Consider the following 25,677-nt stretch of genomic DNA (forward strand, 5'->3'; position numbering starts at 1 on the left):
AACAAACACAAAATTCATTAATTATTAGGGACTAAAAATAAATGTCAAAGACTATTGATCGAGGCCGTACCCGAATCAAATAAACATGAAAATGCAGTAACTAGGAAGTGATCCTAGGTCGTTTCCCAACGAGCAGTGACAAGCCAAATGTTCATAATATACTTGCAGTAACAGTAACGATGGGGGGGGGTTTGGTTGTTTGGTAATTAAAGAGCAGAACAAATAAAATGGAATACGAAACTACTAATATTAAAAACGGGTTGTTTCCTCTGATTCAGAAGCCACTCTCTTATCCTGGGTTATGGAGAATTCGTCCCTAACAGTCAACCACTTAATCCAACCCTATTTCAATTTACTAATCGAAAATCAACTTAGGGTTTTCAATACGTGATTAGGCACCACATACACCAGTTAGCCCTTCGTCCATTAAGCATGAACGCAAGTTAGGCTCAGAGGCAATTAATCGAACACGAAGCGTGCACTGATTAATATTCACGAAATTGGGATAACTGGTGAAGGGAAAACTGCCAGGAAACCACATTACAAACGAAACCTCAAAGAGAGTTGGGCTTCGTCCTCAAAAGGAAACAACACCAGAAAATCTAGCCTTCCATGGATTCAAACAGAAAATGCAAATGAAACATGAAGCAGAAACGTAAATGAACAAGAACGTAAATGAAAAGAAACGTAAATGAACAGAAACGTAAATGAACATAGAAGAAGAAGCAAGAATGAACTCGTAATTAGAAGCAGAAAACGGAAATTTGCATTAAGAACGAAAACTGTAACAAGGGAACAGAAAAACGTAAAAACCTAAAACCAAAGCTCTGAATAATGAAAATAGCCTAGCAGAATAGAATGTCCTGCACGAATCCCAAGGCAACTATTTAAAAAGAGTCACTCAAAGTCACTGGGCCCTATTACAATACTCTGGCCCAAAACGAAATAAACACTGAACAACATAAAATAAAATTGCGAAATTTCCTAATTAGAAATTAACTAAGGTAAGCGCTGCTTTATTTGCCCTCTTCAAGTCCACAACCAAAATCCGGATTAAGCCCAATGTTTCATTAATTCCTGAAATTAGAATAAAAACATCAAATTAGCTAAATGAGCCCAAATAATAAAACTGCCTAATTAATTGACAATTAAGACCAATCAAAAATTAAATTGGTGCAAAAAGGGTTTAGAAAATAGAAGAAAATGATGGCACATCAACTATAAATAAAATTATTGTTTTATTAGAGATTTAATACAAATAAAAAATTTATTAAAAAATAAATATAAAAATTAAATATTTATTAGGAATTAAAAATATATTTAAGTCTTATTTTTTTCAAAATTGTCCTCAATTCAAAATTAAAAACTTGGCCAAAAACTCATTTTCAGAGACATGCTTTCAGATACAACCCCTTCAAGAAGTGGGTGTACACTCCAGATGTAAAACCATATCATCATTTAAGCATTTTTCATTTTCAAAAGACTTAGGCTCTCATTTTTATTCTTAAAAAATGATGGCATTGTGGTTAACATTGTATATGGATTGAAGGGCTTAAAATCAAGACTGAAACCTAACGTTGATAACACATGGATGATAGTAAAACATATTATGGTAGGGGAGTGAGGAGGAAGGAGCATTACAAGAGTAAATCCAGGTCTGCATGTGGGATGAAGAATTTGTTACCTCACTGTATAAAGAATGTGAACTCAGATGCAATTTTTTTGTGGGGAATTGGGGAGATGATAGTTATGGTTTATGATGGAGAGACATCCGCAATGGTGCAGAACATTCAGACGATGGAGGCAAGGGACATGGAGGCTGCATGCAAAGTGCAAAAAAAAGAGGGAAAAGGTGCACAACAACAGTCTTTATGAAGGTACTGACTTATAATATAAGAGGGTTGGGTGGGAGAGCAAAGAGGAAAGTAATAAAGAAGCTGATAGCAAAAGAAGGTGTAGAGTTGCTATGCATACAAGAAATTAAAGTGGAGGTAATAACAAAAGAGATGTGTGTGGCTGTATGGAGGTGATTCTGAGATGGAATGGAGGGAATGCCCAACAGCGGGAAATGCAAGAGGCTTTGAAGAAAGGAGATGGTTTTGTAATTATCCAAGGTCTTTGGGAGAAACGGAGGATCCCATGTTCTTTTGCCACTATCTATCCATCCTCGGATTTGAATAGGAAGAGGCAACAATGGGAATTATTAAAAATATCAATAATACTAGTGGGATACAAAAGTGGTGTTTCCTTGGGAATTTTAATTCAATTAGAACCATGAAGGAGAGGAGAGGATGTCATAATACAACTATGGGGGAGTGGAGATCAAAGAGTTTAACATGTTCCATGTTCATAGAAGAGATGGAGGTGGAAGATATACCATTGGTGGGTATGAAGTACACTTGGTTTAGATCCAATGGACAAGCTAAAATCCGGTTGGATAGATTCCTAGTGTCTAATACTTGGTTGGACCAATGGTCGAGGTGTATACAATTTGTTTAGCAAAGGAACATATCAAACCATTGCCCAATTATTATGAAGGATTCAACATTTAATTGGGGTCTAAAACCATTTAGAGTGTTGAATTGTTGGTTCCTACATGAAGGCTTTGCAAAATTTGTTGAGGACGAATGGGGGAAGATTAATGTACATGGATGGGGTGCTTTTGTGTTAAAGGAGAAGTTGAAGAGAATTAAAGAGAAAATGAAGGAGTGGAACAAGCTTTCTTTTGGACACCTACAAGTGAGAAGGTTAGATTTTGAGGAAAAGATGAGAATTTTGGATCTAAAATATGAGGGGAGGTGAGATGTTGGAGGATGACATTATCACAAGGAGGGAGCTACAAGAGGATTTTTAGAGTGTCCTAGTGAAGATCGAATCACTTTTGCATAAAAAATATAGAGTAAAATGGCTACTAGAGGAGGATAGTAATTCAAGATTTTTTTTCATTTTAGTGTGAATTGGAGGAGGAAGTGGAATTTTTTGAATGGTTTGATGGTGGAAGGAAGGTGGGAGGATTATCCCACCATGTCACAAACAAAGTAAAATAATTCTTTGAGCATAGATTTTTGGAGGAGGACATGACAAGACCAAAGCTTTTCGGTGTTCCTTTTAAAATGATAAATCAACAAGATAATGCCTTTTTGATAGCTCCTTTTGAAGAGGAAGAAGTGGTAAAGGTGGTATGGTATTGTGATGATAACAAGAGTCCCACACTGGATGGCTTTAATTTCAAGTTTATCAAGAAGTTTTGCCATTTGGTGAAAGGTAATGTTGAGACTTATTCATGAATTCCATGTAAATGGTGTCTTGCCTAGAGGTTGTAACTCTTCATTCATTAGTCTATCCCAAAAATAGCAAACCCACAAGAGCTTGATGAGTTTAGGCCAATTTCCTTGATTGGATGCAAATACAAAATTATATCTAAAATTCTAGCAAGTAGACTTAAAAAGGTTTTGAATGATGTAATTGATGAGAGATGGAGAGCTTTTATTTGGGGGAGGAATATGCTTGATGGGGAATTGGTGGCAAATGAGGTTGTTGATGAAGCAAAGAAGATGAAGAAAGGATGCATGATTTTCAAAGTGGACTATGAGAAAGCATATAACTCAATTTCTTGGTTTTCCTTGTTTCACATGATGGAGTTATTGGGTTTTTATGAAACATGGGTGAGTTGGATGAGGATATGCTTGGAATCTAGCACTATTTCAATACTTGTGAATCAAAGTCCTACAAATGAATTTATCCCTATCTAGAGAACTTAAGTAAGGAGATCCACTTGCCCTTTTCCAATACCTCATTGCGGCAGAGGACCTTAGTGGGTGGATGAGGCAAGCGGTGGTCGAAGGTCTTTTTGAAGGTTATAAGGTTAGATCTTTGAATGTGGAGGTCAACCAATTGCAATTTGCGGATGGTACACTTTTTGTTGGAGTGTCATCAACTAAGAACATTCTTGTCCTTAAAGTCATCCTTAGATGCTTTGAACTAGCATCCAATCTCAAGGTAAACTTCCACAAGAGCAAGTTTAAAGGGGTTAATATGCTTGATGAGTGCTTGATGAGGTATGCTTTTATACTAAATTGTAATGTTAGGCATATTCCGTTTGATTACTTAGGGTTGAAGGTGTGGGGGAACCCTAGGAAGGAAAGGATGTGGGATGGTTTTTTGGAGAACGTGAAAAAGAGTTTGTCTAAATGAAAAGGTAGGTATCTATCATTTGGTGGAAGAATTTGTCTTCTTAAATCGGTTCTCACTTCTTTACCCATATATATGCTTTCTTTCTTTAAAATGCCTTTGAAAGTTGTCAAAGCTTTTGAGACATTACAAAGGAATTTCTTGTGGGTGGAATGGAGGATGTGAAGAAAATTCCTTGGGTTAAATGGGATACAATATGCCTGGAATGTGGAGGTCTTGCTATAAGAGACATATCTTTCTTTGATGATGTTTTCTTGGCAAAATGGAAATGGAGATTGATGGATGCCGAGGGTGAACTTTGGAAAGAGGTAATCTTTTTAAAGTATCAAGGTTGGGAATCAATAGGACGTGGTGGAAAGGGGGAAAGAGAATCAATGTGGTGAAAAGATCTTGGAAAGGTTTGTGGGGAGAATGACCATGGGAGGTGGCTTAATTTAGATGTCACTTGGAAAATTGGTGATGGGAAAAAAGTTAAATTTCAGGAGGATAAATGGGTGAGGCATGAGATATTTTCTATAAAACATAATAGAGCATATCAAACTTCTTTGCAAAAAATGCATGTGGTGAATGAATTGGGGACTTGGATTGATGATGTGTAGAGGTGGGATTTGGGATGGCGGGGGAAATGGTTTTTATGAGAATGCGAAGGTGCTAGTAATCTCGAAGAGGAGCTGGTCAAAATCATTCTTCAAAAGAATTAATGTGACAAGAGATGGTGGAATCTTGATGACTGTGTTGTTTATTTTGTGCGTTCGACATATTCTTTCCTAAGGTCACAAACACCTTCCTTACGGTTAGATTTTCTCACTTAGTTATGTCGTATCAAGGCACCTACTTCAGCGTCGTTTATGATTTGGAGGTCGGCTATTAATAAGCTACCAACAAAGGATAATCTTCGAAAAAGAAACATCCAGCTACCAAGCAACTCTTTTGCATGTCTATTTTGTGGAGGTTTTGAGGAATCAAGTGATCATCTTCTTGTCACTTACTATGTTTTTGATAGAATTTGGAAAGCTTGTTATGGGTGGTTGGAGAATCTGTTTTGGTTCCACAAATCATTAATTAGTGGGAAGCATGGCTCTCGGGCTTGAACATTGGTGTGGGCTACTATTCTTTGGTCATTATGGAGTAAGCACAATAAGATTTTATTCCAAAATGGTATTTTGGGCCCGTTTAGATGCAGCCCAAAAAATCTTTTATCATCTTATCTATTAGAAAAAGATCTTTTTTATTTTTTAAGAGTGTTTGGTTATTAAAATTTTTTTAGCTTTTACAAAAGTAAAAGCTCTCAGCAGAGCTTGTTCTAAATCTCCTATTTTCAGCTTGTGAAATTTTGCTTTTTGAGAATTTGTTCTCTAATTTATGTTTGGACAATTATGTCCTCAAAAAAATTCAAAATGACAAAGCATGCCCTCCTCATTTTCTAAACCTCAAAATTTTCTCTCTCTTGTTCCTCACAACGTAACGTGCTGTGCCTTCCTCTCTCTCATGTGTGCTTCAATCTCCTTCCTCATTCTTTCCGATCATCCTTGGTCATCTTTTCCGATCATCCTTCGTCATCTCTTCTTCTTCCTTTGTTAGCATCACAGGTTATCCAATTCTTCATTAATTTAATTTTCTTCTCATTAAATTTTGAATTGTTATGAATTAGGGTTATGCTTTTGTTTGTTTCATTAAGCTTGTGAAATGTCTCTCAATAAAGTTCTTGTGAAAAGAAAGAAAGCAAAATGGTGTGATAAGAATACTCAGATTATGTTGAAAGTGTGCATAGAAGAGGTGAATGCTGGAAATAAACCTCACAACCACTTCACTAAGCTTGGTTGGGCAAATATTGTAGAAAAGTTCAATAAGACAACAAATTTGAGATATGAATATAAACAATTTAGAAATAGGTGGGATTCTTTGAAAAAGGAATGGAAATTATGGGCTAAGCTTATTGGGAAGGACACAAGTCTTGGCTGGGATGGGGGAGAAGAAAACCATTACTGCTAGTGATGAATGGTGGGAAGTCAAAATTCAGGTATGTATTATTCAACGAAAATAGAGTTTTTGTGCAGGCCAATCTTTTGTTCTTTTATTTTTTTATGTGAGATTCTGTTTTTATTTCTTTTTATTTTCTGTTGCAATTTTATGCTTCTCTAGACTTTGTTGAATGTTGGAATAATATTGGAACACACCAACATATTTTTAATTTAATAGAAAGCAGCCATCTTTGAAACTTTGAACACGGTTAAGAAACAAGAAACTTAGGTGGAGGTTAATTTAACTATCATACATGGTTATTATATTTTGACTTTATAGACTTAGGATGAGAGTTGATGGTGAAACTCTACAGAGTCTGCACTTGTCAGGCTGCCACTGCTATGGTGTAAGCTGTTATTTACTATATGGTAATTTTTATCACCAGCTGTGTGCTCTGTTATGGTAATCTATGGAGCCTACTATTTTGGGCAATTTCAGAATCTTAAGCATGTTTTAAACCTTCAGAAACAAATTGAAGAACTTGTGCCATGATGCTTGCTTTTGCTCTGTTATGTTGTTTAGGATTTAAAAAGTCAACAAGGAAATAAGCTTGATGTACTACCAGACTAGAAAGATAGAAAATTATGTAGAAAGTAGTTGTATTACCAGCATATCTAAAAAGAGCACACTGCAGTTAGTTAGACGAGAATGAGGAGGTGGTGGAGGAGGAGAGGGCGAGGGAGAAAGAGGAAGAGAGGGAGAGGAGGGAAAATTGAATTTGAAATGCATCATTTCAATTTTTGTTTACCACACAACAATGATATATAAATGGATCTTGGGCTTTATTGAGAAAATTGGCTTTACTGAGAAAATTGGTGTTCTTTTTCTTTTTAAAAATAGGGAGTCAATGAAGGTTGGCTTATGCTTGAGGTGCATCAACCAAATGTTTGGGGGTTTTCAATCTAGAGGCACTTGGTCTTTTCGATTCTATTTTTGATCTGGATATGATGAAAATTAAGGGTCTGTTTTATTTTCTGTGTTCACTTTTAATTACTATCTTGTTTTCAATCTAAAAGTTTCAAATCTTTGAAAACAGGAAATAAATGAGAAAGAGAAAGTGCACAAGGACCTTTTTCATCTCATGCTTATTATACACTATAGCATTGACAAGTTTCTGTGGTAGCAACAAATTAGTTGTTATCCAATTTCACTTTTTCTGTTGACTCCCTTATGCTTCTTTAGGCAATGGTATTTACTTGCATTTGTTTAGATTCCATGTTCCCACGGGATACCATATGTCTCAATCTCAATCTCATTCTCACCTCCTCTTTCTTTTTACTTCCCTTAAAATCAACACAACCGAAATTGGTTTGCTTTATCTGCCAACTTGAAAAGGCTGGGATTCCATTGTAGAAGCAGCAGCTTGAACACTTCCAACCTGCAAAACATCAGATTAAATGATTAATCAGCAAAGTTCATTCAATTTAACAGCATTTTAACAATTTAGTTCCCAATAAGTACTATGTTTCTAAACATTGCACTTAATTACAAAAATCAGGAACTCTCAGTTCTAACCTCTTCGTTTAGTCTAGATTCAGTTTGTGCCAGTTTCTCTTCAATTTCCTCTAGCTGACTTTGCAATGCATATTTCTCAGCAACCTGAACTTTGAGAGTTTCAACCTCAGATCTTAGGGAACCTTCAATTTTCTGTTGTTCCTTCAGCTTCTCCTCAAGGTCAAATATCAGAGACTGAAGTTCCTTCTTTAAATTCTGATTAGTTTCATTGAGCATGTTCTTCTCATTCCCCACTGAAGATATCTGCAAGTTGATATCATTTCATTCAAAGATCAATTCTCTATTAATCATGATTTACACAAAATGACTATTTCAGGAAATTATATTACCACCCCTAGCAATAGAAGAAAGAAAATAGGGGAATATCAATACGAATAGTCTGTATATTTCATGTACTTGTGAATTTAATGTCTACACTTCTGCACTATGTGTTGTCCCTAATTCTTTTATGACATCCTTAGTTCAAGCTGATTAATAAAGAATTTAACTTTGCTGATTAATCATTTAATATGATTAAATTGGTTTGCTTTATCTGCCAACCGAAATTTTATAATAATTTGTGAATATTTCACCCCCATCCAAAACTATCAAATTTGTAATGTTAGAACTTCTTGCATTGTTAAATTCATCATAGTGGCTCTCATTAAAAGCTGAAAATGTCTTGTGCACATGGAACCATGTTTGTGGAAACAAACATAAAAATAATGAGTAACAACATAGGATAATTTGATATTAAAATTAGTATCCTTATTAAAATTAGTAACAACATAGGAAAAATGTCCACTTAATATGGAGATTACAACATCAACTTGCTTTATTATTTTTTTTCTTGAAAGATACAAACATAGAGTATAGTAACTCCTGAACTTTTGAAGCTCTCAATAAGGTTTAATTTTGAAGGATGAGCAATGGTGCTTTCCCTGACCAAACGTGGGGTGCCCTGCTTTTCTCTGTCATGGAATGGAACCAAACTTCAAAATTAGAGCAACAGTGGATTCGTGATTGTGTGCTCTGTAGGATACAATCCTGATATATTTTTAAAATGTCATGAATCAAATTATATTATCATAAAATATATTTATGTTCATTTTATTTTATAAGTAAAAAGATGAGAGTATGAATTGATATCTTGAAGCACCATGTGCCCCACCTCAAAACAAGCAGTGGTTTTGTTTTTATGAGCAACTTAAAGAAAACTTGAAATGTCAGCATTTATGAGCAAGTTGACTTGTTTTTATACATGTTGAGTCAACCAGGTTCTGTTCGTAATTACGAGGAAATATTTCAACATTCAGGTGAAACAATATCTAGACATTTCCATAGTGTCTTAGAAGCTGTGTGTATGTTTGCAAAGGATATAATTAAGCCTATTGATCCATCATTTAGAGATACTCCTGATGAGATTCTAAAAGATGCCAGATATTGCTCTTATTTTAGGAATTGTATTGGTGTAATAGATGGTACTCATATACGAGTTTGTGTTCCCTCTCATCTACAAGGAGTCTATATTGGTCGAAAAGGCTACACTACCACTAATGTCATGGCTGTTTGTGACTTTAGCATGTGTTTCACTTTTGTTTGGGCAGGTTGGGAAGGTTCTGCACATGATACTAAGATATTTATGGAGGCTTTACGTAAGCTTGCATTGCATTTTGCACATCCTCCTCAAGGTACTTAAAATTTATATATTATAAATATATGTATCATTATAATTTTGTGTTCTAATATGCTCTATTGTTTTATTCTTTAGGTAAATATTATCTTGTTGATTCTGGTTACCCTACTTTTATGGGTTTTCTAGGATTGTACAAGAAAACTAGGTATCATATCCCGCAATTTAGAATTGGGCCTAGAATCAGGGGAAGAGTTGAAGTTTTTAATTATTATCATTCTAGTCTTCGAAGTACAATTGAACATGCATTTGATTTATGTAAAGCAAGATGGAAGATATTAGGTAATATGTCACCTTTTGCTTTGAAGACACAAAACCAAATCATTGTTGCTTGCATGACAATACATAACTTCATTCAAAGAAATGACAAGAGTGATGGAGAATTTGATTCACTTGATGAAGATAACGAATATATAGATACTGATGAGGATGAAAGTGAAGTTGGTCCTAGTACTACAACATAGGAAGAATCGGATGCTCAAAGTACTCTACAAATGGAATGGTTTAGAGAATCTCTGAAGAATATGTTTTCAACACGTATTTAATTTCTATATTTTTTAATAATACAAGTTTGCATGTTTATGGTATGGGTACATTTGAATAATTTTATATTGGAAGACATTATTGATCGTATTATTACCAGGTTAATGACATTTTATATTTTGCTATAAATTATAATTACATAGATAATAATTAAATTATAAACTAGAATGTATGTGATAATATTACTAAAAAAATAAATTAATTAGATTTTAAATAAGAAAATTAATTATGTAGAAAGACGTATAATTATATTTTTATGAGATACATTTATTTTATTTTTATAAAAATAATTATTTTTTAATCAAAATTTCTAGAAAATATATAACAATATTTTAAATATAATGATAAAGTTAAAATATTTTTATAAATGAAATAGAAGAAAAAAGTAATTTTATTATTTTTAATAATATTTAATTATTTAAGGCATTTAATAATTATATAATAATGTTTAAATATTTAATTATTAGTTTTAATAATGTGAAAGCATATAATATCCTTTTTGGTAATTTTAATTATGCAAAAGACCTTCTACAATTTTATCCAAACACCATATTAATTTAAATAAGCACATAAAAGTTTATCATCCAAATATCAAATTAATTTATGTAAAAGTAACTTTTCAAATAAAAACTTAGTTCTTTGTCTATAAGATTTTTTACAATAATGCATCCAATCCAAACATACCTCCTTTGGTGATCTTTTAGATGGGGCTATGTTTAAATCTTGGACATGGATTAAGGCTAAAATTAAGCCTTTTAATTTTTAAAATGCGGAGTGGTATAACTGCCCAGCTCTATGTCTAAGAAACATGGACGGCTAATGTTAATCTACCTACCATGCGGTTGATGAGGTGCTAATGATATTTGTGCACAGGACATCTGTTGGAGGATGATTCAATCCGAAAGTTATTGAGGAAAGTGTTGGTGAGTGGACTGTTATGAGTGGGGATGATATCATGAGACTGATGCGGGGATAGTAGAGTTTTAAATAAGGAACTTTTCCTATTAGCATGTTTATGTCTGTGCTTTGGTTGCCTGTGAGTGGGGACATTGCTTGTGTTGTTCCACCTTTGGCTCGACTTTTATTGTATCACTGTTATCTATTTTATATATTATTAATATATATTGTTGACTTACATAAAAAAGAAACATAACATTGATTTAGCATCAACTATTACAACAATCAAAGCACACAATTGTGAAAGAAAAATACATCTTAATTTGTAGGGAAGGAAATTTTGGCTTCCTAGCTAACTTACATAACATGCACAACCAAGCGTACATTCATTTATCTATGCTTTTGCCTTTTCCTTTCAAGCGTTTTTTTTCTTTCAAGACCTACTTTGTGTTTTTTATCTGGTTGGGGCTTGGATGTTGCTAGGTGCACGAGACATATTGTTTGTGCATCCAACATTAAAACACAATTCCAAAAATACCCTTAAATATTTTTGGCTTTCTTTTAAGTAAATTTTTTTTATATAACTTACGGATCGATTAATCCATTTGAGTTATACGGATTACGTAATTTGTATAACTCATACGGATTAACTAATCCGTAAGAGTTATATGAATTTTTATTTTTTTTAAAATAAAAAATATTAACTTTTTTATTTTTTTTAAATTATAAATATGTTAATATGATTATTAAAAAAGAAAAAATAACTATTTAAAAAAATAAAATTAATATATTTACAATTAAAAAAACAATTACTATTTAAAAACATAATTCAAAATAATATTTTTTATTTAAAAATTAAAAATAAGTATTTACAAACAAAATAATATATTTACAATTAAAAACAATTACTATTTAAAAAATAATTCAAAATAATATTTTTTATTTAAAAATTAAACAATAACTATTTACAAACAAAAAAATATATTTATATTTAATAAAAAAACTATTTAAAAACAAAAATCAAATAATATTTTTATAAATAAAAAATATTTACTATTAAAATATATAAATAAAATTAATTTATTAATAAATTTTAAAAAATATATAGATTAACTAATCCGTATAAGTTATACGCATTAACCAATTTGTATAACTCATATGGATTAGGTAATCCATATGAGTTATATGAAACTCATATGGATTACCTAATCCATATTAGTTAATCTGTATAACTGGTATGGATTAGGTAATCTTTATGTATTACACGGATACCAAGCGTGGTTCTAAACCACAAAAAACAAAAAAGAAAAACCTTACCTCGACGAAGGTGGTGTAGACGGCCTGAACGGAGCCAATGGAGGCTGACGACAACGACAACGCGGCAACGATAACGCAAAGACGGAGGAGGAAGAAACTGCGTTGTGGTGGAAGCATGTATGGAATGCACGAGGGAGATGAGAGGGAGAGGGTTTTTAAAATTTAAGTAAAAAACATTTTTGTCACTTCACTTAAATTGTTGGGTGCACAAGCAATATTGCTGGGTGCATCTAGCAACAACCTTGGGGCCTTTAGTACCACCCTTAATTATGACCATACCCTCCAAAAATCATTGCATATGCCAACAATTTTTTTGAAAACATTTCTCTTTACATTGTAAATCATTTTATAATGCTATTTGTAAACATGAAGATTTCATTATGTATATTCTTTTATGTTTTCGATGATGAGTTGTAATTTATAAACACTAGTCTTGATTGTTGCTTTAATGCTTGATTGTGTGTGAAGTAATGCATACATACATCCCATCGTAGGACATGTAATTCAACGTGCTCAAATTGATCGGCATTGCATTGATCCAAGATGGTTAGCCTTTAAGAGTTGAACTTTTGTAACTTAGTTTTTAAAATGTCTAAGTATCAATTACATATCAATATAATCGACCATATGCTAATATAGTAGATTAAATTGTGACCTTTGTATCTCAGAATTGAGATAGGTGCCACCATAAATAGTCGACAATCCTTAGTGTCTAATCGACTATTTCGGTCTGAAGAGTTTTTCGCTTCCGCAAATAGTCGACTATATAGGAATATAATCGACTATATATTCTTTAGGAAACACAAGTGATTCAAAGAGTAATATAGTTGACTATCTTTATGACTTAATTGACTATTTTTGTTTAGAGGCTATAAAATGATTTTTTTTAAAGAGCTTTGTGTGGCATCATTCTCTCATATTTTTCACTGATTTTCATTGAGAGAGCTTTAAAACCTCTGAGTGTCATCATCACTTTGATCCTTTGATTGGAAACTTGTTTTTACATAGAATCAATGAATCTATGCATTGGATCATGAAGAAAAGTTTATACTACATAGGAAGAGTTTTCAAACTTTCACTTATTAGGTGAAATCTTTCCTTAATCTGTGTTTTGATTTTCATTTTTATTGAGTGGATGATACACCACTTTTGCAATGATATTTTGTTTGGGTTTTTGTGCCATTTGCATGCATTTTCTTGGCAGACTCATGTTTGAATGTTAGTTTTGTCTTGCAGAAGCATAACTGTTCATTAAGTGAAAAGAGTGGAAATTTGCACTTTTACCTAAAGATTTGAAGAATTTGTCACTTGACCACAACCATAGTGCATCCAACACGGTCGTGGTGAGCATGATGCCCATGGTAATATGATGACAACCCTCTCTAAACAGCATCAGCCTTCCGACGAAGATTATGGTGAATTCACCATGATTGTGGTCCACACCATGAGGATCATGGTCATTCCACAACGTCCTAGAGCTTCAACGTCATAGTTTTCGACCACGCTTGTAGTGGATTCAACACTATTGTAGTGCGCCTCATATTAGTTATTATTCTTAGGAAGCTATAAATAAGGGAGTCGAAGTCTACAAATAATACCTTTTGTCATTTTTAAAAATTAGAAAGCCCTTTTGAGGGTTGTAAGGTGAAGGCAACACCTTGAGGACGAATCATGATCATTGATGCGTAAAATATATTAGGCTTGCACAAGGGCAAGTGTACCTTACACAATAATAAGAGTGGCTCAAAAGTTCAAATACTGAACCCAAAGGACCAGCTATATTCCCAATTAGTTGAGTTTATTAAACTAATAATAGAGATGATTAAAAAGATGATTTAAATATTTTTGTAGTTTTGGTTTTTATAAGAAAGCAAATAAATGAATATAAGGAGAGGTTTTAAGTTATGATAAGAGTGACTAGGGGTTATGACTCACTAGTACCAATTTTCCCCAATCCTAGTCCTAACGAAATTCTTTCCCTAGTTAATTATTGATTCCCAAAATCAACTAAAGTCTTAAATCAACACCCCAATGATTATGGATCTATCAATTTAAGTCAAAGGATAAAATCAATTATAGGGATTATTAGTTAAAGATTAACTAATCTATCGGAGATTACCGAAACAATTTGATCATGCAATTTTGCACAAAACATTCTCTACTTAGATCTATCAATTACATGTAGATGATCACTACCATGCAATTGATTGAGTATTAGAATGACCGGTTTCTAATAAACAGTAAAATAAGAAAAAAAAATTAATTAACATAAAACAATGAGAAATTCCATTAAGAACAAGGAGAATGATACAAATGGACAGTTACACCATAACCCCAGATTAGGGAGGACTAGTCACTCATGATCAGAGCAACCATAACAATCTTCGATAAAATAAACATAAACATACCTATAGGTAGGAACGATGATCACGATCCGTTTTAGCGGTATTGTCCATGTTCTTCAACTCTCAAAAGCCTTCAAAGTTCCTCAAATTTGTAAAAGATAAGAATAAAACTAAAGTTTTTCTTTTTGTTTTTTTTTAAAGAGAGAGGCCTCATTCCTTATTTCTAATATTTTGTGGAGGTTTTCCTTCTATTTTTTCTTAATTATAGAATATTATCAATTAGGATTTAAATTTGACAGGTGAACCTTGCAATCTTTAAGTGACAGGTAGACAACAGACGTACAAAATTACTGCACATGTACAAAATTACAACGATTATACAAAATTACCACACATGTAAAAAATTATCACAGTCTTACAAAATTACCATGATCGTGGTCTTCGGATTAGCTCCAAAAATTCATGATATTTAACTCTTTTTCACATGAAACCTCTTAAGCACATGTCTTTCACAAACTTATATTAAACCGTGAATTTTGTCAAATAAAATATATCAAAGTGTATGAACATGACATGAAAACTCACTTCAAAATACAATCAAATCTAGGTTTATCAATCATCGTTCTTCCCTTGTGGTATGTCTAAGTTAATTTCTTATAAGCTTTCTAGTTTTGCTTTAACCATGAGCGGCTAGTCACCTTAGTCTATGTGTTATGATGTAACTGTCTAATTGTACCCCTTTCTTGGTTCTTAATGAAACTCCTCTATGCTTTTATGTTAATTCATTCTCTACCCTTTTCTTATTATTTAATTGGAATTTTATCAATCCTATGTTTAATCAAATGTATTATGGTGATCATTTGCGAATGTTTGGTAGACCTAGGTAGAGAATATTTTACACCAAATTACATGATCAAACTGTTTGAGTAATCTCTAATATATTAGTTAATCTTTAACTGATCATCCCTGAAACTAATTATATCATTTGACTTAAGTTGATATATCCATGATCATTAGAGTATTAATTTATGGCAACAAGCATCCTTTTGACCTTAATTATAGACTTTGGTTGACTTTGGGAATCAATAATTAACTGAAGGAGGAACTTCATTATAATTGGGAATGTGGGAAAATTAATATTAGTGAATCATAATCATTGGTCGTTTTACTATCGCTTAAATCTCTCTTTTGCAATTGTTTATTTTTTTTCTTTTAAAAACCAAAAACCACAAAAATACTTAAATCTTCTTTTCAAGCATCTCAATTGTTTAGTTTAATAATTTTGATTATTTAGAAATATAACTGGTCTCAAGGGTTAGATAACTGGACTTTTAGTCCACTATTATTATTGCGTATGATACATTTGCCCTTGGATAAGCATTATTTTTACACATCAGTGGATTTCTCAATTGTGTTCATGTAATGGATTTTCTACATGTAGGTTTTAATTCTTGATAAGTTTTCAAGGATTATTGCATTTGTGAGTGCATTTGCTCATGAATTTGGTTGTAATTGAAAGATTATAATGCAAAGATCCTAGTGGGCTACTATGAATCAACTAAAACTAGATTTCTTTGAAAGTAAATCAACATAAATTGTGTTTGCATCTTTTATTTAACCCTTCAACTCTTATATTGCTTCTTACTTAAGTTTTTTAACATTTGTGTGTTGATATTTTGTTTTGTATCATTGTGTAACATACCTAAATCTCTTGTTTCAAATGGATTAAAGAAACCTATATGCGAAAAGTTTTAATTTGGGTCTAAAATCGATTCAAAACCAATTCACCCCCCTCTTGGTTTGTATTTCCATGCACCATTATTTCTAACATTATTAGCATTTTATGTTTAGAGGTGTTGCTATTGGTATTGCAAATTCAATTAGGGAGGTGTAGATAAAGGGTGTTTTTAGAGAGAGAAAAAATTCAATAAGAGGTATGCTAGTAATAAAGGAAGGTATATATAACAATTACCAAATGGTTATTCTATGTATTAAACTCCAAGCCCAAATGGTTAATCTCCAAGTCCACTAGTCCAATGCCATGTGGGCTGGCTGGATTAGAAGACGCGTATAGACTAGACTAGGAGGAATTAACACAAAGGAAAGTGGAAGGATGTTGCTATTGACACTATCAAAATTGTTAATGGCACTACCCACCCACTTGGGTGCCTTTTAGCTGTATTTCAAAATTACCCCTTAGACAGAAACACAATGAAATCGTTTTTCCAATGCCTATATGGGGGTGTACAAAAAATAACAACGGAAACACAATTTTATTGTATATAGTGTACAACAAAATCTTATTTTTTTTGTGCACACGGAGGGTGAAACATGAACATAATGGAAATATGATTCCGTTGTTGTACAACAACATAATCATATTTCCATTGTTTTTTTTTTTTCACTTTTTACTAAGTGGAAATGTATTTTCGTTGTACATCCCTTCCCTTCCCTTTCAGACGATACAAGTGGCATGCATTTCTTCATCACTCACAACAACACAAACATTCAATAACAAAATCACTCATGACAACATGAATCTCAATGGGGTGGCACGACATGGATCTCAACGGGGTGTGCATGGTTGTGCTAGAGGACGACGTTGGGGTGTATGTGCTGGATGACGATAATGGTGACACACAACAAAGGTGTGACAAGGCACCATTTAGGTTTGACGGGGTTTGATGGTTCTGGATAAAGGTAGGGGAGCACAATGCACTGGATGACAAGGTGGGGGTGGCAACGCACGAGAACTTTCTCCTAATTTAGCACTTTCATAATTGTTATAAATGCATTATCTTCTAATTTAGCTCCTTCCTAATATGCTAAATGAAGGAAACTTTTGTGTTTGAATTTGATTAAAGTGATATATTGGAATTGTTTGGATTTGCTTGAAGATCTAAAGCAAAAATAAAGATTATGTACATTCAGAGATAGGGACACCGAACCATGCAAGTATTTTTTATTTTTTTTATTATTTTTAGAGCTACAATCATGTGTAAATTTAACAAAACTTTTCCTTTGATATTATTATTTTTTAATCCTACAAACAACGGCGGAACCAGAAAAATTTGTTAAAGGGGCAAAAATTTATCACATGATAATAAAGTTTCTTTTTATTCTATCTTCTCTTATTTTAAATTATTAAATAATAAACTTTAATATCATTTATTTTTCTTCATTCTATTTTTTTCATTTTTTTAAATTCATATATAAGATAAAATATCACCTTTTAATCTTTACTATATTAAATCCATATAATGTGATATGGTCCACACCTTAAACTTTGCTTTCACTATTCAAGCTAAGATTTTGTATGTTGCTACTTATTTTTCAAAATAAGACAAGATAGGAAATTATAAATAAATAATTGATAATATCAATTAAGACATTTTAAGGATTTTATTACTTTAAAATTTTATAATTATTTTATTTACAATATGATTGTTTTTTCTTATAACAAAAAGATAAATATTTATTTCAAACTTCAAAATTAAAACTATATAATTCTAACGCTGCAATCACAATGTATGGATAAAGGATCTCAACATTAAAAAAGTGCTAAAAGAGCATTAAAACTTGATAGACTTAAATAGAGAAAAAATTATTCATTCATCTAGCATTGAAATTTAGAGGGGGAGAAAGTTCTTTTCCAAGAAAAAAACATCAACAAATTTTTGGTTTTTTTGGGGTGGCTCTTACTCCTAGTTCTGTCCCTGCCTACAAAGTACAAAATTTACTCATTCGTATTAATTTATAAAAAAATGATTAAATTACTGTTTAATTCTTTTATTAATTTTTAATGTTTAATTAAGTTCTCTAATTATTAAAGGATTTAATTGAACCCTTTAATTATTTAAAATAATTCAATTGAATCTTTTCTATGAATTAAATGAAAGATTAATGTAAGTGTCTCTTCATGATATGAGATAAAATATATAAACTATAAACATCTTGCAGTGGCAGTAGTTAGATAAGTACTACCATGAAAACTACGAAAAGAATGTACGGCAAAGGATCTACGTAGGCAATCCTGGTATTATCTGTAGGAAAAAAGGTGTTCAAAAATACACATTACAGAATAAAATGATCTATTTTGTATTTAAATTATATCATAAACAGATGATATTAAAAAATGTATCTGCTGATGACCTCTTGAAGCATAAAAATTCTTCAATAGTGTGAAGACTTTACGTGTATCTACACCAAGATTCACCTCTATTCGTCAACAACTTTGACAAATGGAAAATAAGAATAGAGAAGTGATTTTTGGGATCGATTCAACATGCAGCCTAAGACTCTATTTATAGCACGCTAAGGATACCAAATTTCTTATCAAATCAAAATCATTATTGATAGTATCCTTTTTAAGCTATATTATTTCTTATTACCTATTATTGCTAACCATTTAGCAATTAAAATTGAAATAATAATTCACCAAGTCAAATTTGTATCTAGCCGCCATTTCAACCCAAATTCCAAATACAAAATCATACATGTTTGTTTCTCTTCTTTCACCAAATCTTTCATATTATTTATATTTTCAGTGCTAGCAAAAATATAATAATATTCCACCTTTTTGAAATCAATTAATCATATTAAATTCTCTCATTTAATTAATCATCAAATATTAAAATAATTTATTTAACAGAGATTAGAGCACTCGTTTGTGTGTGACCCCGTAGGTTCAATACTAAGTTGGTAATATATTAATTAAATTAATATACTAATCAAGGTAGACGTCTAGCAACACTCCTTAACGTCCGAATAACATGAAGTAACATTTTACTTTCAATAACCATTAGAAGAGTAGTGTAATAATTTCTTTCATTTTTACAGCTCTAGGTTAACTCCAGAGTATGATATTACCGTCAAACCCTTTTGAGTTAACTCATAATGACTTAAGAAACTCATTTCTTCTTTCATTTAATTTTCCTGGCCAGCATATAATTTTATTCATAGAGCTCAAACTCATTACCAAGAGTTGATGGATTCCTTCTTGGTTAATCATTAATTATACAGGTATTTAATCATATCCAATATCCATTCAACAAGTGCTCTAAAACATTAGGTGTCCGGAATCAAAATACAACAAATAACCTGTTAATTACTATGACAATCTCAGGTCAAAGATAGCTATTATACCTCTTCTTGAGGATTTTCTATTGACAATTTATGGTAAATTTCAATGATCACATCAACATATGACTCATCTATATATGCAAATTAATAAATGAGATCTATTAATATTTATCCAATAAATATTATCACATATATATTAATCTATCTAGATTATTGATATCCTATTTACAATAATCCTATGATCAAGAACAGTTTAGATTAAAATTAGAACAAACTTGTTTCTCATTATCATAATCTCTATTATAATAACAAGTCTTTAATTTTAATCAATGACATTATCAAATGGACCATTTGGTCAAATAGTGAAATATGACAATGAAAATAAAATAATACTTTATTATTAAAATTAGAATTGATTACATGATGACTTGGATCGTGGGCGTACAAATTTATTCCCAACAATCTCCCACTTGCCTAGAGCCAATCATTCATGAACTTCATTCCTAATTCTCATTTGTGCTTGTCAAACTCTTTTATGCCAAGCGCCTTGGTGAAGGGATCTGCTGCATTCTCCTTTCTATCTACCTTTTCAATCTTAACGTCACCACGTTCTATTATCTCTCTAATCAAGTGATACCTTCGCAAAATATGTTTGGACTTCTAGTGTGATCTTGGTTCCTTTGATTGAGCAATAGCCCCATTATTGTCGCATAAAAATGGGACCAACTCTTCTTTTGAAGGAACCACACCAAGTTCAAATATGAACTTTTTCATCCAAACAGCTTCTTTAGCGGCTTCACTTGCCGTTATATATTCTGCTTCAGTAGTTGAATCTGCTACCGTAGCTTGCTTGGAACTTTTCCAACTTACTGCACCACCATTTAAAGTGAAAACATATCCTGAAATGGATTTGCTATCATCTTTGTTTAATGCAAAGCTTGCATCAGTATAACCCTTTAGTTTCAATTCAGAGTCTCCATAAATAAGGAATTGGTCTTTAGTTCTTCTTAAGTACTTAAGTATGGTCTTAACCAATTTCAATGTTCCTCACCAGGGTTTGCTTGATATCGACTAGTTACACCTAGTGCATAAGCGACGTCAGGATGTGTACAAGTCATGGTGTACATGATAGCTCCCACTGCACTAACATATGGTACTCTACTCATGCGTTCTCTTTCTTCAGGAGTTGTTGGACTATTCTCCCTACTAAGAGTAATTCCAACACTTATAGGAAAATAGCCTCGTTTGGAATTATCCATATTATATCTCTTTAAGATAGTATCAATGTACATAGATTGGGAGAGTCCAAGCAACCTTTTAGATTTATCTCTATAAATCTTTATACCTAGAATATAGATTGCTTCTCCCAAATCCTTCATGGAGAATTGTTCTGATAGCCAAATCTTTGTGCCTTGCAATGTTGGTATGCCATTTCCAATTAGTAATATGTCATCTACATATAACACTAAGAAAATAATTGCACTCCCACTAACCTTTTTGTAAACACATGGCTCTTCCTCACATTTAACAAACTCAAACTTTTCGATTGTCTTATTAAAATGAATGTTCCAACTTCTAGAAGCTTGTTTCAATCCATATATAGATTGTTGCAACTTGCAAACTTCATTACAACCAATCAATGATGTGAATCCTTCAGGTTGTGTCATGTACACTTCCTCTTTCAACTCACCATTAAGGAAGGTTGTTTTCACATCCATTTTCCATATCTCATAATCATAGTATGCTTCTATGGCAAGTAGAATCTGAATTGATTTGAGCATCGCCATAGGAGAAAATGTTTCGTCATAATCTATTCCTTCCTGTTGACGATATCCTTTAGCAACAAGGTGAGCTTTATAGGTCTCGACCTTTCCATATGCTCCAATCTTTTTATTGTAAACCCATTTACAACCAATTGGTTTTATATCCTTTGAAGCTTCAACTAAAGTCCATACTTTGTTGATCTTCATAGATTCCATTTCAGATTCCATGGCTTTTTGCCATTTGTTGCAATCCGAGATTCTCATGGCCTCTTCATAGCTCTTAGGATCATCATCATTATGATAAACCTCATTTGACATGTCATCTTGCACCATTAAGTTTAATTTATCAGGTGCACGATGCATTTGAGTAGATCTTCTAAGAGGTTCTTGTGTTGGGTTCAAAGGTTGCTCCAATTGTTCTAAGATTGGTTCATTAACTTCTTCTTGAACAATGACTTGTTCTTGAACAATAGCTGGTTCTTGAGCCATAATCGTTTGAGTTGAAGAGCTTTGTCCTAATTTCAAAACATCAAAGAAAGGCCTCTCAGTTTCCATCTCATGTTCTTGAGTTATGTTATCATTGGTGACTTGAGTCTCATCAAGTTCAATTTCTTTACCATGGTTTCCTTCTACAAAAAACTTTCTTTCCAAAAAGGTTGCTCCTCTTTGCCACAAACACTTTATGGTTAGAAGGTTGTTAGAAATAATATCTCATTGTTTCTTTAGGATAACCAATGAATCTACACTTATCAGACCTTGCCTCAAGTTTATCTGTTTGCAATCTTTTAACATAAGCAGTTGATGTGTTTAAGACTTGGTTTCTTTCCTTTCCATATCTTTTATGGAGTTGTAGAGACTTCTTTTGTAGGAACTTTATTTAGCAAGTAGACTGCAACTTCTAAAGCATATCCCCATAAGTTTAATGGAAGATCGGTGAACCCTATCATGGATCTAACCATATCTAGTAAGGTTCGATTTCTTCTTTCAAATACACCATTGTGTTGTGGTGTTCCCGGAGGTGTCCACTGAGAGAGAATCCCATTCTCCTTTAGATAGTCAATAAAGTTATCACTAAGATATTCTCCTCCTCTATCAGATCTAAGCATTTTGATACTCTTACCAGTTTGCTTTTCAACTTCACTATGAAATCTTTTGAACATTTCAAATGATTCAGATTTATGTTTCATAAGATACAAAAATCCATATCTAGACATATCGTTAGTGAAGGTGATAAAATAAGAATATCCTCCTTTGGCTTGAATCTTTATGGGCCCACAAACCTCTATATGAATTAGTCCCAATAATTGAGAAGCTCTTTCTCCACTTCCAATAAATGGGGATTTAGTCATTTTTCCTTTGAGACAAGTTTCATATGATTCATAATCATAATCATCAAGGTAACCTTCCTTGTGCAACTTGTTAATTCTTTTCTCGCCAATGTGACCTAGCCTACAATGCCAAAGATATGTTTTATTTACTTGATTATCTCTTTTTCTTTTGAAACTAGAAGAAACATGCATAATCGAGTTATGATTCACATCGAGTAAGACATAAATGCCGCATTGGAGATAACCATTCACATATAAATCATCATCATGATAAATTGAGCAAATGTTATTATTAAAGATAATGCGAAAACCTCGCTTGTCCAACATGGAAATTGAAATAATGTTTGAAACAAATTTTGGAACATAATAACAATCTTCCAATACTAGTACTTTGCCAGTAGGCATTATTAAAGAAACTGATCCTAAAGCTAAGGCGGCAACATTTGCTCAATTTCCTACTTGTAGGTTTATTTCTCCTTTTTTCAACTATCTAGTTATCTGTAGTCTCTGCAACGTATTGCAAATATTAAAACTACTGCCTGTATCTAATACCCATATTGAAGAATCAGTGACAGTTAAAGAAATCATGAAAACATTTTTCATTAATGTCTTACCTTGTTTCTTGTTTTTCAAAGAATCAAGATACTTCTTGCAATTTCTCTTCCAGTGACCTTTCTCCTTACAGAAGAAACATTCAGCATCAGTTTGGTCAATCTTGTTCCTTTTGTTCTTGGGTTTGGTCATACCACCCTTAGGTCCAAGATGCTTCTTTTTTGGTACTTTGCCTTTCTTCTTGGAGCTCTTGCCAACTACCATGATAGTTCCTTTCTTCTTCTCAGAAGCAATTTGATGCTCATAATCAATTAGCAGATTAAGCATCTCATGCAAGTCATGACTCATCTTATTCATGTTGAAATTCACAATAAATTGTGAAAAATGAATCAGAAAGTGATTGTAGAATCAAATCTTGAGAAAGCTCTTTCCTAAGAGTGCACCCAAACTTCTCAAGTTGTTCTATGAGATCAATTATCTTAAGAACATAGGGTCCAACCTTTTCATTTGCAGCAAGTGAGGATCTAAACAGGGCCTTAGATAACTAAAATCTAACTGTCCTGCTTTGACCACCGTACATCTTCTTAAGATGTTCGACAATCTCATATGGGTCCATGTCTTGATGTTGCCTTTGGGGTTCTAAACTCATTGATGCCAAGATAATGCACTTAGCAATAAGGCACTCATCTAGGTACTTTTGAAAAAACTTGGTTGCTTCAGCATCACTCAGATCAGGTGCTTCCATGGGAGGCTTATCAATAGTGTCAATAAGCTTCTCATGCATGAGAACAATTCTCAAGTTGCGATACGAATCATCATAATTGGCTTCGATTAGTTTTCTAGATTCAAGAATACCATGAAGCGATAGAGAAGACATACTGTTGATTAAGCACACAACAAAATATAGTTATGTCAGAGCATAGTTTTTCAAACCTTTTAAAAATATAAAAATATTAATGATATTTCCACTAATTACAATAATAATATAGTAATGTAAGAAATACTTATTTCTTTTTAAGTGGATCACATAAAGCCTCTTAAAAATACTGAGCGAGTCACTTGGTTATCAAGTCGTTTCTCATACACATTCTAAAACAATGTATCATATACATTTTCAAATCAAAATAAGAAATGTCATATCACATAAGTTCCTGGTTGTCGGTCAATCCTATTGATATCAATAAATTAATTTTAATACTTCCCTAGGTTGTCTAGGCGCTCAGTATATAATTAATTTCAAAAACATGCATCTTATGCGAGAAAAAAAAATTATTAATTATAAGTCTCTTGTTCGTCAGATCGTTCCTTATTATTAATCAATTTTTTTTTACATAATATGTCTCAATTTATCTTTTTTCTATAAGTCCCCTGGTAATCAGGTCGTTCCTTATGATTAAACAATTTAATATGTAAGATAAATCAGATGATAAACCTATTTATCATTTAGATATATAACAATTATATAATTATGCACATAGCATATAAAAAAAATTTCTCTCAAATAATTGAACGAGATACAGTGCTTGAAGCGCATACCTCTTTGATATCACATATCCTAATGTAGCGTTTTTCCATTAAATTAATATCCAGCAATTTGAAAATAAAAGAATTAGTAAAAAATTACTCAAAATTGAAGGAAAGGTTTAATCTTTTAAAAGGAATCCAAATAAAAAAAAACTTTATTCTCTTTTATATAAAGATACCAATGTATATGATATGGAATACCTCCAGCAAATCAAGCACCATATTAACAACCAATTGCAAACATTTCACCGATTCAAAACAACATCCACGTAACAAGATTACAAATTGCACAAAAAAAAATTGATTTGACAATGTAATCATGCAATCATAAGGCAACATTACGTGTAAGTAAATAAAAATTGAAACTTTTTCAAATTTTGTTAAATATAATTTAAATACGAAAGACCCATGGCTCTGATACCAATTGTAGGAAAAAAGGTGTTCAAAAACACATATTGCGAAATAAAAGGATCTATTTTGTATTTAAATTATATTATAAACATATGACATATTAAAAAATGTACCTATTGATGACCTCTTGAAGCATAAAAATTCTTCATCAGTGTGAAGACTCTACATGTATCCACACCAAGATTGACCTCTATTCATCAACAACTTTGACAAGTGGAAATATAAGAATAGAGAAGTGATTTTTGGGATCGATTCAACGTGCAGCCTAAGACTATTTATAGCACGCTAAGGATACCAAATTTTTGATCAAATCAAAATCTTTATTGATAGTATCCTTTTTAAGCTATATTATTTCTTGTTACTTTTTATTGCTAACCATTTAATAATTAAAATTGAAATAATAATTCACCAAGTCAAACTTTTATCTAGCCGCCTTTTCAACCCAAACTCCAAATACAAAATCATACATGTTTGTTTCTCTTCTTTCACCAAATCTTTCATATTATTTATATTTT

General features: G+C 32.3%; 1 protein-coding gene across 1 annotated transcript; it reads left to right on the forward strand.

The window, feature by feature from the left end:
* The first annotated feature begins 8,659 nt into the window (after nucleotides 1-8,659).
* Nucleotides 8,660-10,011, forward strand: LOC114399099 (putative nuclease HARBI1). The gene is made up of 2 exons (XM_028361205.1): nucleotides 8,660-9,398; nucleotides 9,479-10,011. The coding sequence occupies exons 1-2, from the start codon at nucleotides 8,969-8,971 to the stop codon at nucleotides 9,862-9,864; spliced, it is 816 nt and encodes a 271-aa protein (XP_028217006.1). The 5' UTR covers nucleotides 8,660-8,968; the 3' UTR covers nucleotides 9,865-10,011.
* The last annotated feature ends 15,666 nt before the right edge of the window (nucleotides 10,012-25,677 follow it).

Source organism: Glycine soja, chromosome 19 (genome assembly GCF_004193775.1).
Source record: "Glycine soja cultivar W05 chromosome 19, ASM419377v2, whole genome shotgun sequence".
NCBI lineage: Eukaryota > Viridiplantae > Streptophyta > Magnoliopsida > Fabales > Fabaceae > Glycine > Glycine soja.

Excerpts from the sequence above, each read along its gene's own strand:
- LOC114399099 (XM_028361205.1), top strand. The coding sequence starts at position 8,969 with ATGTTGAGTCAACCAGGTTCTGTTCGTAATTACGAGGAAATATTTCAA. Across the intron at positions 9,399-9,478 it reads TTTTGCACATCCTCCTCAAG|GTAAATATTATCTTGTTGAT; the intron begins GTACTTAAAATT and ends TTTATTCTTTAG.